This window comes from Falco rusticolus, chromosome 3 (genome assembly GCF_015220075.1).
Source record: "Falco rusticolus isolate bFalRus1 chromosome 3, bFalRus1.pri, whole genome shotgun sequence".
NCBI lineage: Eukaryota > Metazoa > Chordata > Aves > Falconiformes > Falconidae > Falco > Falco rusticolus.
Genome location: NC_051189.1, coordinates 99417542 through 99433319, shown reverse-complemented (window position 1 = coordinate 99433319; position 15778 = coordinate 99417542). Strand labels below are relative to the sequence as shown.

Here is a 15778-nt window from a genome sequence, read left to right as displayed (position 1 = left end):
CCATGGTGAGGCAGGCTGTCACCCTCAGCCCAAGAAGGTCCATGGTGGAGCAGATCCCCACCTGCAGCCCATGAAGCCCATGGGGGAGCAGATCCCCACCTGCAGCCCATGGAGGATCCCACACCGGGGCAGGGGGTGCCCGAAGGAGCCGTGACCCACAGGCAGCCCACACTGGGCCAGCTCCTGGCAGGGACGGTGGCCCAGTGGGCAGAGGAGCCCAGGCTGGGGCAGGGCTGGGGACGCCGCAGGGACCCCCTGGGGCCGGCTGGGCCTGCGGGGCTGTGCCCTGCGGGGGACCCACGCTGGGGCAGGGGGGGAAGGGCTGCATCCCTGGGAAGGACTCATCTTGGAGAAGGCCAGGGAGAACTGTCTCCCAGGGAGGGACCCCACGCTGGGGCAGGGGCAGCGTGAGAAGCCCTACTGCTGAGGAAGGAGCAGCAGAGACATCACGCAATGAACTGCTCGCAGCCCCATCCCTGTCACTGCGCTGCGGGGGGGGGGCGGCGATACGCTATGTCATAAATCTGGAGTTATCTGGAAAGGCAAACGTACAACAATTCAGTTACTAGTAGTAAAATCACATCATTTGCTACAACTTTTGTTTACTGTGTCCACTGGATTTTGAATTAAGCCACACATGTAAACTTCTCTTCATTACATACAACATTTTCCACACATCTGGGTTTCTGGTTTTTACTATGAATCCATAGTTTGGGAATGGTTTCAATTTGTATGGATTGTTGTTATGTCCACACTTTCAAAATTTTTAATGCCTTATTATTGATATGGAGTCACTCTGCTTCAAGTTAAAAACTTAATCTAATATAAAGAGAAGTTGATACAACACTGGGAGGCAGCTGGTAGGTAGGACCCAAGAGAATTTTCAGAGCAGATGGGCTGAATCCGATATGGACTGAATGGAGGAACAATCCTGTTCCTAAACCCGCTTGTATGCAGATTCAGAACTGTCCTGCTTGTTAGGAAAGATACAGAATATGGAAAACTAAACAGTAAAGTTTCACCTATATTCTGTTTAGCTGATATGTGCTGAGAGGGGTTAATACGAAGCCACCTAGAAAAGATATGAAAGTAGTTCAATTTCAGCAAAACGCTCCAAAGTAGTTAACATTTTAAAAATGTCAACAAATTAATAATTTTGTGCAGGAGTTTAACAAGTATTTGATGATCATCTACCATCATAAGGAGGTAAGAAAATAACCTGAACAAGTGGCAGGCAACACGGCTTCTCATTTTCTTTCATCTTAAATTTGTGCTAAAAACGATCCTCCAGGGGAAGCACAATTACTCCCTGCTAATTTCTAATTAATGCCAACTGTCCAGGGATCACAGGCTTACACCCATGGGAGAATACAAGGTTAAAATTACCTTCTGCTGTGTGAGAGAGAAACCTTACCTCCCAACAGTCCCCAGGTACATACATAGAGTTGTGCAAGCCCTAACAAAAAAATTAAGGGAGGATGATATCCACATGCATAGGTACATGTTAAGAAGTATAAAGAAAGCAGATAAATAAATAAAAAGCCAAGTATTTTAAATGTGTTTCCCTGTTCTATGGCATGTGTGAACAACAGTGATTAGGAAGTAGAATGACTCAAAGATATTTGGCTTCAATTACATGAGGCTGTCAATGCTGAAATAGTGCTTTGCACTATTAAATAGCACTCTGCAAATTAGGGCTAGAGAATATCTGTTTGAAAGATACAGAAAATAATTTTAGGTAGTATCTATTCTAGTGATTTAAATACACTTTAACATTTCAAGACAGCTTTTAAAAGTTTTCTTAGAAGAGCTTCTGCACTGAGGATCAGACTTACAGAACATTTTCCCTTCTAGTCTTAGAAGAACTTGGGACACGGTTAGTATTACTGCCGTGCTTAAATTCATAATTTATGACCACAGTCAAATGTTTAGGTGTTTAACTAAAATTAAGTCAATCCATAACAATGCATGCACCCAAGTACAACGCTGATAAAAGTCACAAAACCATGCCCAAACTTTTGATTAGTTCCTTATTCTACAGGGTTTCATTTACAAATTATTTTAAACATATTTTTGCTGATAACTATACTGGGTAAAGAAAACTTCTCTCCCACAACACTGAACTTACAACACACTGCTGCACCCATAATAATCATTTTATATACCGACACACACAAAATTAAGGCACATAAATTGTATTTACTAAATACAGCCACCAGAAAAAAAGCAAACCCCAAAACACATCCCCTGCATTTTCCACTTGGGTGGATTTAAATTCCAATTTTCCTTTGTCTGTGTCTTGTCACATATTGTCGCACCTATTCTGCTTATCACGCAAGATCATAATAAACTATGGTGAAAGTAACTTCAGACCCCAATTCATACGCAGATGCCAGTGGCTGATACAACGCCATGGCAGAACTCCCCAGCCATCATTCCTGACTGCCTGGAAAATACCTTCCACTACACAGTGCGCATGGGCTAGTACCACGAGAGCTACATAAAGGAAGATGTCAAGTAGGTAGGGAAGCAGAAAGGAAGCAAAGATAAAAAGGTGATTTAGAGAAACCCTATTTGCTTCCTCCGGTTTGGAAACGAGAAACGTTTTAGAGTACCATACCATTAAAAAAGAGGAATCTACTGCCATGTTTTTTCCAAGCTGTTACGATTTTATAACCAATGTCAGTGATCACACAATCATAAACTGAAATTAACACAACCAAGCAAAGCATGTGTTTTATCCTCCTGCATTCCAAAGCGTGTAGGTACACAGTATGTGACAGACGTGGACGAAATGAAACAGAAGTCTGGTTCCTCAAGAGTTCAGCGTTAGAACCAGTGTTACCAGGTATTCCGTCTAATGGAGGTGGGGGAGGTCCAGGAGAATGTGCTATGTGGAAAAACAGTTTGCTGGCCACACTTCAGAGTCCAGCCGGATGCCTTGGCAATTTTTAGGATTGAGTTTGTGAGTCCTTCAGTCCGCAGCGTGGGAGCGGCCACCTCAGTACCGTAGAGAGATGCCACCAGCCTTGCTCAGCCCTGACCCATGGCTGCCTGCCTCTTGCTCCCTGGAGCCTGGGAAATGGCCACCCTCTGACAGGACATCTCTCGCCAAGCACTAGGGCTGAAAAATAACTGTGACCAGTAAGTGTGGGATGTACAAGCACAGATACAGCTGTAGAGCTCCAAATGACCGCAGGACCTGTTCTTCAGATGCGGTTTTACTGTTTACTGCTGTAAATAAGCTGAAGGCTCATGCTGAAATTGAATTTAACAAAAATCCTTCAGTGGAGATAAACAGTTGAGAGAGATCAGAACCTGTCTTTAATATGAAGCTTTTTGTGGGACACTGATTCAAATCCACCAGGGTTAGCAATGCCCAGAAGTTATTACCCCAGGGGTGACTGTGAGTCTGTACGGAATCGCGTTCTGATCTCAGAAGTTGTCTCTCCTGCTAAGGGTCATGGCTCATTTGAAGGCCAAGCAAGGGAGACATCTCACACAGCATCCAGAAGACAATTAATTTCTATGACCTCTGGGTTTTGCCAATAAATATTTTATCCAGATTTAAGAAGAAATGGAGACACTCCAGCTTTATGTTCTCCTGTGCATATGGTGTTTGGACACAGTAACTTATTTTCCAGCTTGAACTTGCAACTGAATCACAAATTTCTGGTAAGTGTATTGACAAGAATTTACATTGCTTCTTGTGCCTTTACATACGACCATATGTGCATTATTGTCCTCCTGATATGAAGTAATTTAACACCTGTATTGTAGCAATTTCTCCTACTAAACAAAATGAGAATTCTACATCATGATGAGAAACAAAACATAAAGATAAAAAACTGTCAAGTGCAAGCGATAAGCGATTCAGTTGTGGAAAATAAACTTTCACTACTCTTCTGCATGAACCTTTTAAAATGTCAGGTTTGCACTTACTTTGCCATGTAATAAGTGAGAACTTTACAACTATAAATTTCATTCTCATTATAAAGAGGTGAAACATCAACTCATGAGTAGAATTTACAGACCAATATAAGATGCACATGAATATGAAGCTGAGGTTCCCCAAAGTAATTTATATCATAGCCCACAAACAAATGTATACAGAAAACTTCTGGGTAGCAGAATTATCACGTCTCTTGCATGCAATGGTGTTTTAATTGTATAGCTATACTTTTAAAGAGGTTTAACAACTTCTGTGTATTTGCACTTACTAGTTTTCATCATTTCAGCATTTTAGGGTTACAGAAGATAACTATTAAAGGTACTTATCAGCTACACAAGTATTGCATTTTTTATTTCTTCAATCATTCTTTCCAACATACTTTCCCTGAAAGCTTGACACAAATGTAACTTCACTCAGTTCTAATCAGCTGGCCAGCTACCACCTTCATCAAAAATTCTTTTGTGCCATATTGTTCTATACAATCAAAATAATATGGCTTACAAAATTCATTTATTTCTTAGCACTATGCTGAAAATCAGAAAAATGTATACACGTAAATGAAGAAATACTTTATTTTTTTAAATGTCTTGAATCTGAAAATTTTATACCATCATCAGAATTTTCACATCTGAGCACTGTAAGGTAGACACATGATGCATCTTATATTTGTATGTGTGCTAATATGCTAACACAGTAAATACTTAAGTATCTTAACGCATGTTTGGAAATCTTAAATGCTCAGCAGCAAATTAAACCCAAGAACTATATGTCAAATCAATCTGTTATTAAGCAAATAAACATGAACTGAAGTTCTTATTGTTTTAAAAACAAATTAGACTCCCCCCAGTTCCATTCTAAGTTCTGACCTAGATGTACATTTCCTTCCTTTCAAACGTACTACAGATTTCATATCACTACTTCCAAAAAAACACATTCACGTGCCCCCAGGGAGAAAAGAAAAAAGAAAAAATATACCATCTTGCTACACTTAAGAAACTGGGAATTGGATGCACTTTACTAATTCCTACTCTTCTCGTCTAACAACAATCCCGCTAGGATTTTGCAGAAAAAAACTGTAGATAAGATTTCCCAGAAAAAGGAAAGCCTAACCATAACTACATACAGAAAGTACCACTCTAAACAACTTCAGCAGTTATATTTACTAAAAGAAGTAAGCCAGCTTCTATGACGTGTAAAATAATAGGACTAAATATTTATTTCTATGTATTTAATAAGGAAGCACATCTTTTGTCTCCAGCAACTGTTCAAAAAAGTATTCCTCCAAAATTTGGCCAAAGCAGAACATCACAGTGTTGTGACCTCAAAGCATCTGAAGGACAAGTGTCCTGTGTGCCCGCTAAGCCAGCACCCAGAGCAAGCTGTGCTCATCCCGGGCTCTCCCCAGGCTTCACCTTCCAGCTTCTACTACGGGAGTGGAACAGTAGCTGGAGAGCCAGAAAAAAACCCCAACCTTCTCACAACAATTCTCTATCTCTGGAAAAATATGTGTATTAATTAGAAGGGAATGCTGTAAAAGAGCAGAACCATGCACATGCTGCTTAAACACGACAGCAATGCAGAACTGAATTGCTCCAGAAGCTGAAGAGGCTTCAAATCAAAAAATATGGAGCATATAGATGTTTTGAAATCATAGTTTCCTAAACAGTATCTTCGCAAAAATAAACAGGCTGAAGTTACATTTAGTGCCATCTGATCTTCAAAGCCGTCTGTAACTTTAGAATTACTCTATGGTAACATCACAGAGCGTGACTCAACGCGGACCTCAGTATTTACATGTGTACATCCTCAGGCTAAGTATGTTCAGCACATGAACCAGCAACACGGTAAGCCACAAGAAAATGGGAACTGCAGCCACACGCCTGCTGTGAGGTTGGGCAAATACTGTAGCTGTAGGATACACACATGCAGAAAACAAATATTTATTAAAAAGAGTACTGTTACCATGTCATGCACTGCGTATCTGCTCAAAAAAGGTATGATTCTCTTTAAGAAACACAGATTCTGAAAAACGACCATGGTGAACTGTCAAAGAAATATCCCCATGGGCTTTTAGCTTTATTTTCCCACACATATAAAAGACCTGTAACACCCCTAATTAATGATAGCCATACCCGTGTGCTATAGTCCTCTGAGCTGACTCAGTCACTTTCCTTATGGAACAGTTCTAGGTCCGTGCACTTTACAATCTCATTTAAACCTGAATTCAGTTGGCTGGAAGAAACAATTGGCATGAAAAGGTAAGCAAGGACGAGCATAACAGTGAACAGCAAATATTTGTGTTGGTTTGGTTTTTTTTTAAAGTATCTTACGGGAACCAAATGCTTGTCTTTTATATTAATTACAGTTATTAAGAACAGAATCTAGTGTAAAAATACTACACACACTTCACTCCCAACTCTTCTTGTGGGTACACGACTAAGTAAAACCTAACTACTTTTAAGGAAACATCCCTGAAACTTCAGAAAACCCATTGCACCATTACTTGCATACACTTTAGAGTAAATAACTTGTAAAGTGAGACACAAAACAGTGCTCCCAGTAGGAAAAAGTCACACTATATCAAAGGAAATTATTTTTATTGATCTTTAAGATTCTAAAAGGAGAAAACCTGAACTTTTAGAGAACACTGTCTTTAAAACTTCTGCTATACACCCTGTGTGTTTTCAAAAGACTTCTGTCAAGCTAGAAACACAAGTGAGGCTGGTTTTTTTCAGTCATACAGCCACAGACTTTAGTAATTTTTTATCTATACACACATATAATAAAGTAAAGGCTGTAAAGGGAACTTGACAAACATTCACGTTGTTCAATACAGACAAACCACAGCTAACTTGTTATTAAGAGACATTTTTTTTAAGTGCCTATAGTAAAGTTCTACAAGTAACAACCGCAACAAGTCTAATGCAATTTCCACATTACCCCAACTTCAGCTGCAGGTTTTTGTTCACCTTCCAGCAAATGATGTTTTCCCCCAGCACTGTTACAGAATGAGTTTAATGGTCAGACTTTACAAGGCATGAGACCACCAGAAGTATAAGAAAGCATGCACTTCTGGCAGCCACTGTCCTGACACACAAGCAATAGAATAACTCAAAGCCTACAGCCCAGAAAACTCTAATATCCTTGATGCATTTGGCATGCAAGACTATGCTATAAAATGGTGACTAGCAATTTATAAAGTGGCAACAGATCTAATGATGTGAACCACGGCAGTGAGAGGTCTCTCCATGAACTAACTGAAATCTGATTCAACAATCTGTAAAACAGTGAAGACATGAGATTAAAAAAATGCAGATATTTGTAAGCAGCCTTTCTTCCCTTCATCCATTCCTGCTTCCAGGAGATCTTCTCAGTATATCCTCTTGCTGGAAAATACAGGTACAGTAGCATTTGCTGAAGAAAGGGCAAAGTGCAGTACAAGCCAAAATGGAAAGATTGCCCTCCTAAAACAACATTCAGCTTGGTTGGAGTAATGTTAAAGCAACAAAAAAAAGCTATCCTGGAATGCCTAATGTTCGTCTCTCCCCAGTCAGTACCAAAGAAAAACATACTTTTTAAATTTAGGTAGTTAGACGTCACCAAATATTCAAAATATCCTATTGAAATCAATGGATCTGCAAGTGTTCAGCACCTTTGAAACTTCTCACCTACTTGTACCAATTTCCATGACCTTGTGAATCAAATGCAAGGCAGGAAGACTTATAAATTTAGCAGCTGGTTTATTTGAGACCAAATTTACATTTCATGACATCTAAAGACAACTAATCCTGTGGTAAAAGCAGCTTGTAGTCCACCAGAGATTACACCACTGATTACTAGGGTGAGTCCAGACACAAACTTAAACCTACTTTTGTGCTGTGTCTGTTTGGTGGAAAAAAACCCCATGTTTTAGTTTTTGGTGTCAATTCAATACTTTTTACAAACACTCAATTCATTTAAAACACCAAAAAAAGAGACACGCATTTGGTAAAGTGATTAGCTCAGACTCCAAGCGTAGACAAAAGACAAAGAGTCTAGAGACTGAGGTATAAAATTACAGATAAGTACCAAATAGACTCAGCAATTTCTTAGCAGAAAACTTCATAAGGATTTTAAACAGATGACATTTGCATTTGCAGTAGTTAGACTGACAGAACAGATGTACTAAAACCCATTAAAAAAAAGCCTAAATCTGAAAGACTTGTCACGGTTTGTTAGGGCCGCAATTTGCACATCTGCAAAATGAGCTCAGCGGTGTCTCTCCCTGAGAAACAAACGCGCATTTTCAGAAAGAAAGTGAAACACATTCATGCTGAAAAAAAACCCCAAAAAACAAAAAACCAAAAAGTGAGGGAGCTGTTCCAGTCTACTTCATAATTACCTGGATTTTGAAAGCGAGTAGGAAAATGTATATAAAAATAGTAAATGGTTATTTTAGAATTATTCTACTTACTGCCTTCAAACTCCAGTTTCAGTAACTGGCAGGGTAACGATGAAGACAATACCACTGCCACAAGACCTGGGGTAGCTTCATAACCGCAGGTCGGCTGGAATAGCTGCTAATTTGATGATGACTCATTTAGCTGTTTACCTTTCAATGTGGACTTAATAATATTTAAGAACTAACTACATGGATATCTTTTGGAAAAAACCACAGTTACAAATTAACTACAGTGCTTGGAATTTTCTTGATCATCCAAGTAATAGTATTTAGAAACAAACTTTTGGGAAGATACTTCTTCCCTGTTCATGATTTTGGTAAAAAATCAGAAAATAGAGAAAATCTTTGAGCAGAAGACTTCTGGATGGCAAGATGCTCGCACAAGAAATACAGAGAGAGACCGTGACAAACAGCTGATTGCCTACATAAGCTTTTATGGTACGTGTTACGATGCCCAGATAAGAACAAGGTTGTAACAAAAGGCTAGAATCTGGGAAACAAATTACTGCTTGAGCAATTGCTCCGAAAGGCGAGAGCAGCCATACTGAAGCATACTGGACAAAATTCTAGTGAGAAAGCGGAATGGGAAAAGTGTCGGCCAGACACTCCAACACTACTGTGAAAGCCAAGGCCAAGGTGGATACGGAGCGCAATGGGGAGCCCACCTTGCTCCAGCCACACCGCTCTACCCCGAGCTGCCTGTCCCAACCGCCGAGCCGCTGCAGCCTGTGCCGCTGCAGCAAGAGACAAAAGTCACGGCAGATCAAAAGAAACGCGAGGCAGTCACTGCTGAATCCCCCAAAATCCTTAAACACAGAGTTAGGAGGTGGCCTAGGAAGCTGCTGAAGCTACCATCTGATGGCTGAGCTCCTTGTAAAGCAACACGGAGGAAGGGGGCTTCCCTGAAGCCAGCTGTCCCCAAGGACTACATTACACCTTCTCTCCATTTGGACAATTATCTCCACCTTTTTTCAGATGTTCAGCAGCTGTCTGGAATTGCTGGGCAACTAAAATTTGAGTTTACACCCGAGTGATTAATCTTCATTCAAGCTCACGACTTATTTTCCCCTGCACCCATTTACTTTTCGTCCTTTACTCTTTTTCCAACTGCTTGTAATTATGTACCTACATATACTGAAAAATTGATACCTGATTACTGCTAAAAGTAACAGAGGTTAGGGCTGCTTGCTAGCAGGTCTGATTTTAATGGAGGAGAGAGAAATAGTGCAAAAAAGAACAGGACTTTCTGCCTGACAGAACTGTAGCTTCTCCCCTCTGGCAGCCTAAGCTCTGGCTTTCAGATGACACTGGAAAGCTCAGACGTTTCCAGTATGAATTATGAGACAATCTCAAGGGAACAGCAGCAGCAGCCACCCACAATTAATATTATGCTTCTCAGAACACAAACAAAAACAAATTGCAAGGGAAATCCAGCTTTCCTCAGCATTATGCTATTTCCCAAACCAGAAAGGTATAGTGTTTCAGCCTAGCTCTAAATTTCCCTCCCTTTTTTATTCATCTAAATTTTGGTTTTGCAATTTTCTTACTTTATCAAGAAGCAGTAATAGGGAAAGATTAATACAAACTTTGTCAAACATCATACTCGCTTCACAAACCAGAAAGGTAAGAGAATACAGTACGGTCAACAACAGCAAACAAGGAATTTGGAAAGCACATTACCAGTCTAAGGGTTTATTTAAATGGGTATATATTCACATTGCTGATTTTTCAAGCAATTACAGAATATGACATTCAGATCTCAGGTTTCTTTGACTAAAATATATTCCAGTTGTTTGCTTTTATCAGCAAAAGTAAATTTCAGGGGATTAACTTTCAAAACTTCGAGGTAATTAAAGCAGTCTTGCTCTTTTTGCAACTACAAACATCACCTTTTAGAAAATATAATTTATGCTGAATCTTGAAAGTTGAGATCACATGAAAAACAACTCACATTTTGATATAACAACACAACAAGAAGACTAGAACACAGCTAGAAGAACACAGCTAGAAGACTTTCTGATACAGGAGTAGATTGGTCTCTGGGTTAAATTTACAAAGCCGCAATCTCTAAAGATCTTGCACTTAGTTGCAAACACATTGAAATTAGTATCTCACCCAGGAATCGGGAATTGCGAGATTCCTAATGACTATGGACTAGGGCAATAGTCCCCCCAGACGATGCACAGGTTGTACAGGGTCACCTTCTAAATTAATCAGCGCATCCTCATTTCCTCTATGCTGTTGCTCTCCAACATAGTTTACAAATAAATTCTCTGTAAATATATATATACACACACATATCGTATCCGTAGATCAGCTACTGACCTATCAACTGCAAAACAGTATTTTTCTGAATATCTGAATTTTCAGTGCAAAAAAGTACAACATAACAAAGAAGGAACTATTTAAAAAGGATAAACCAAGACTTCTGCAGTTCAGTTTTTCAGTTGAATGTATTTGTTTGGCTGGCCTTATATTCTATACTTTTGCTACTGTTCTTCATAATAAGCCAAAAATGTTGTCACCTGGCTGGGGAGAGTGGCCCTAAAAACCAAAGCGATGCATATCAAAAGACTGCAGTAGAACATCAATATTCATTAAGTTACTTTCTAGGGTTCCTGCCTGAAGAAAGAGTCCTCAAAGAGAAGAAAAAAGTGACACGTCTAACTTCACAGTCTCAGAGGGTCTAGAATGCTCCATTCTTTTTTTAAAAAGTGAGATTCAGTGCAAAAAGTAATAGCTTTGGAGTACCCTAGCTTCTCAGTGAGGCGCTCTGTGCTCAGCAGGAGGTGGGTAACACCCGCTCACCGAGGGAGCCAGCTCCGCAGCCAGTCCTGGCCCTCCCGAGGAGGAAAAGACCTTTGCTCCTTCTTCTGGGAGAAAAACGTCCCAGAGTGTTTTGTTGGCCTGACTGAGAAAAGAAGGATTCAGGAATCACTCGGTATCTTTGGGGTTCACAACCCAACAAGATGACAAGGCTCATTCCTTTCCTTCTTCCCTTCATTTTTCACTTGCCGTGCTTCATTTCTATTTGCTTAGGTGCTTGAACTCAAGTTAGTAAGCACTTAAATTATAACCGTATAATTCCTTGATGAGTGGCTTTTCTTCTTCAGCAGGTCAGCCTATGCAATTACGGGTTTAATAGAGTTTTAGGTGAAGATACTATCAGAGCAGATGTCACATTTTAGAGACAAAGGTGCCAGTTGGAATCTGCTGATAACACCCTGTACATTTTGTGTGTAGGAAGCTTCTAGATGACTTTATGGCCCTAGCAGTAGAAAAAGGAGATATAGGGGGTTCTACTTTTGCTTTATTTTTCCTTTTTGATAAATGGAAGATGGAAATAATCCCTTTGGCTATTAAAGTAGTTCAAACACATATTTAATTTTAGCTATTCTGGCTCTAGGCTCTGGGGTTGTCTGCAGCAATGTTAAGTCCTGGCAAAGTTTGTGCTGAGACCTTTATGGGAATATCTATACAGGAATGTAATAGCTGGCTGCTGCCATAAGAGGAGAGACTACAAATTAAGACACTATGCTCTTAAGTGCAAAGGGGGGGCAGGGAATTAATTTTACAGATGTGCACATGTTCAAATATCCAAAACATTTTCTCTGCCTTGCATAGCTTCCTCATCCTGATGCCATATGGTGCAAAGAATTTTCCATCTTAATATTTGGAGACTGTTTTCTAACAGGAACCACTAGATAATTTGGTAGTTTCTTAATAAGGAGGATAAGTAAAGTTTATTATTATTTAAAATTAAGATATCAAACCAATTATTTCTTCCTTGTTAAGTTCACTACAAAAAAGCCTGTGGAAAAAGACGTATGTCATAGATTACTGCATATTCAATGACCAGCTGTTTTAAATTTGGATATTAAGTAATTCACTCTTTTCTGTGTGTAAGAGCTGAATGATTTAATAAATTCCCATATGCCCCAACATGTGCCAGCTATACTAGGTTATCGAAAATCCAGATGCTGTTATGATAATAGATGCCAATTCTAAAACTACTGAAGAGAATAATGAATCCGCTTCAAGTCAACTAAGACATAAACTGACACAGTTCCCACTTAAGATACGTGGGAATACAATGTATCTGTTAATTAAAAACTAACTCGAACCCACAGTCACAGGAAAATTAAGTTCCAAGAAATCATGTGCATTTTTTAGGGTGGAAAATCAGTGTCCAATCAACCTGTATGAAGACAAGCAGCTCCACTCCATCAGCTGCCTGACAGGACACAGGCACATCTATAAACTACATCCTATAAACTACACTGAGTTTGCAAAGTAGATTCCATCGTGTCGCAGTTTGCTTTTCTTTCTTGCATATCATAATTCCCACGGAGCCCTTCGCATAATGCGTTCTACATAGGTAGGCTGCTGGATTTTCCAATGATCATGAAAAAGTGATTATGAAAATTTGATTCTTTTATGTGCAAGTATTTTAGTGCAATTTAAGAGTCGAAGGTACAACTCCACTAGCTTTAATTCATTTTAAACAAGCACACAAACAACAACAACAACAAAAAAATCAGATCAAGAGAGAAAGTAGCCAAACAAGGTAACAGAAATAATCCTCCAGACAGCTATTTTAAGGACAATCAACTATAGAAATATCCATCAAAATATGTCACTATTAAATTGTAAAAGGTATAAAGACTTCCTTGGATATTAAATTACCACTTGTAGTTACAAAAGCTTTGCAGGTGAATGTAACTACCATCTTCAGGTCAGCATAAGTAAACACATTGTGACACCCTCTTTTATTTCTCACTATTAGCTCTGTTCTAAAGGAAGTAATTTTGAAATAATCCTAGAAATCATCAGTCCCATAAGCAAGATTAGAGTATTACTATATCGATGTAAATGTGCATCAACTATAGGACATAAAATACTTATTAAAGAAAAAACAAACAAAAAAAATCAACAAAACGCAAACCAACTCATTCACATTTGCTGGAGCTGGATCATCTCCAGTACACAAAGTATACAATGCTCAAAAGCCACATTAAAGACAACTTCAATAACTTCAACTTCAAGCAGTCTATATATAGTAGTTTAAGTATAAAAAAATAACATAAGAATGTATTATTTGAAAGAGATTAGGAATATATTGACAAATTAAAAGCATGTCATGCAGAGATTTAAGATGCTTATAAAAGCTCAAGCAAAGAGGCAAACCACATCAAGGGGCTTCCAGAAAACTCTTTGAAAGCTTAAAGAAGCGCATTCTTTTTCTTACCTTAATTATGAAGTTGCAAGTAATTGTGTTTTCAGCCACATGTTCTTGACATTGCAAAAAACCGGACACTGTTATTTTCTCAAATATTAGTAGACTTACTTTTCTTTAAGGAAATCCACTACTTGTTTGAAGTCTGCCACACAGTATTCTCTTTTCATGTCCATGAGCACACTGTCAGAGGCTGACTGGACTGGTATGTGCAGAAAAGCATATACTCTTGGATGGTTGAGTATCTTTGCCATTTCCTAAGAGTTATTAAAAAAGAAAGAATAAGCTTTAAAGCAGCATGGAAACAACACACAAAACTAATTTAAATTAATACATGGGCTAAGTAGCAGTAGTAATACTTCTGAAACCCAAACAATACTGAAACAGTAGGGACAGGTGAAAATACCTGGAAGTAATTTTGTTTTTTTTTAATTTGAAAATCAGAACAAAGCTATGGGGTTGCATTTCCTTTGAGATGGGGACAACATTCCCTACATAGTACTGGTTATTCAGTTAAAACAAAATTTTAGAAGCAAAGTATTGTGAAAGTTGGTGATTTCAGACAGTGGCTGTTTCCAATTTCAGAAGATGGCAGGGTGAGCTGCTCTCTTGACAGAGTCAAGTAAGTTCTCAGATACCAATAACAGAATGTCTCTAATTGGAGAACCCTTAAAGTTGGCAGTTTGCTAATTGAGGTGTATCTGGCCATTTGCAAACCTGCCCCAATACTGGTCTGAAATATGTTGCTTGTGTTATTTCAGAGATAAGACTCCAGGAGTTAAAGCTAAGTGGCTACAAAATGGATAGAACTAATCAGAGGGCAGCTAAAAGCATGGTGACATCTTGAAAAGAGACAAAGGATGTTATACATCTTGTACAAGTCCAAAAGGTCAGAAAGAAAACAAAGTAAAGGTAATAACAAAATGCAAACAGGACCCCAAATCAAAGCCAAACCAGCCCCGTGACTGAGGATTGGCAGGGTGGTGGAACGTGAGATGGAGAATAGATGATGGTGGTCACATTTCTTTCATTTTTCTTATTTATACAATTAAGGACATACAGTCTAGCAAGAAAATGTAAATATTTTTTTTAAAGTTGAGACAAAACGGCATCTAGATTAAGTGCAATATAGTACGATATGGCCTGTTAATCTTGACCTTGCAAAAAATAAGTGAACTCGGACAAAGAACCACATTATATGCCCGCTCAGTTTTGCACGGACGGTGTCCCCTTGCCCGGCCCACGGTGAGCACACAGGGCACTGCCGAGGGGCGAGCACCGCACTGCCTGCTCAGCTGCCCCTGCACTCTGCATGCTCCAGGCAGGCTCCTCCGACCATTTCTCCTTTCCACTTTGACAGCAGAGATACTATGTCTGACGACACATACTGCTGCCAGATTGAGTTGCGAGCTGCAATTATTTACAATTTCTTTCCAGATCATTAACCCGCAATATTTGTCACACATCTAGGTTTCCCCTCTGTTTTTACAAAGTTGGCCTAGGTTGTTCAAAGAGAAGGTAAATACCCTTGTACCTTTCCACTTTCAAGCACCCTCCTTTAAAAAGCATTGACTTTTAGCGCAAGAAATAAAAACCACTCTCTCGACACACACCTCTCATCTGACCAACATCTGTGTGTAAAACCCCAGCTCTCCCAAATCACTTTTGAAAGCCGTTCTGAAAGTTTCTAAGATCCTATTACATAAATGCCTAAGAGAAGTGGTTACATTATTCAGTGGAGTATCTACTCAGGTACGTAAAGCAAACATTACAGTAATGACTAACGATAACGGAGGGCATACCGTTCGATGCACAGAAAGGCTGTGTGCAGTGAACCCGGCTTCTGGCTTCATGAATAAAAGAGTACAGAAAAGGCCACCATGCACCCATACAAACTTGATGTGTCTGTTTCAAATGGAATCATTTGCCTATGCCCTTAATAATTCTTTCAGGTGTTCAGCTACAATCTATTTGCAAAATGAAACTGTGTAAAATAAAGTAACAAAATGAGGAAAACTTTCCTTCTCTTTCAAGTGTTACAAAATACTGTTAAATGTAGTTCATATGAAGCATCCTAGTAGTCATCTGTGATTTTTTTTGCTTATCAGTAATAAAATATGTTTCTAAAATATGAGAAATGGCAAAAGGG

The 15778-nt window shown here is 39.2% G+C and overlaps 1 protein-coding gene across 1 annotated transcript in view; it reads right to left on the bottom strand.

Moving 5' to 3' along the window:
* CDKAL1 (CDK5 regulatory subunit associated protein 1 like 1) overlaps positions 1-15778 on the bottom strand; it is a 430469-nt gene that overhangs the window by 135743 nt on the left and 278948 nt on the right. The window contains exon 11 of the mRNA XM_037382142.1: positions 13741-13886. Coding sequence (XP_037238039.1) covers positions 13741-13886 — 146 coding nt within the window. The remainder of the gene's footprint in view (positions 1-13740; positions 13887-15778) is intronic.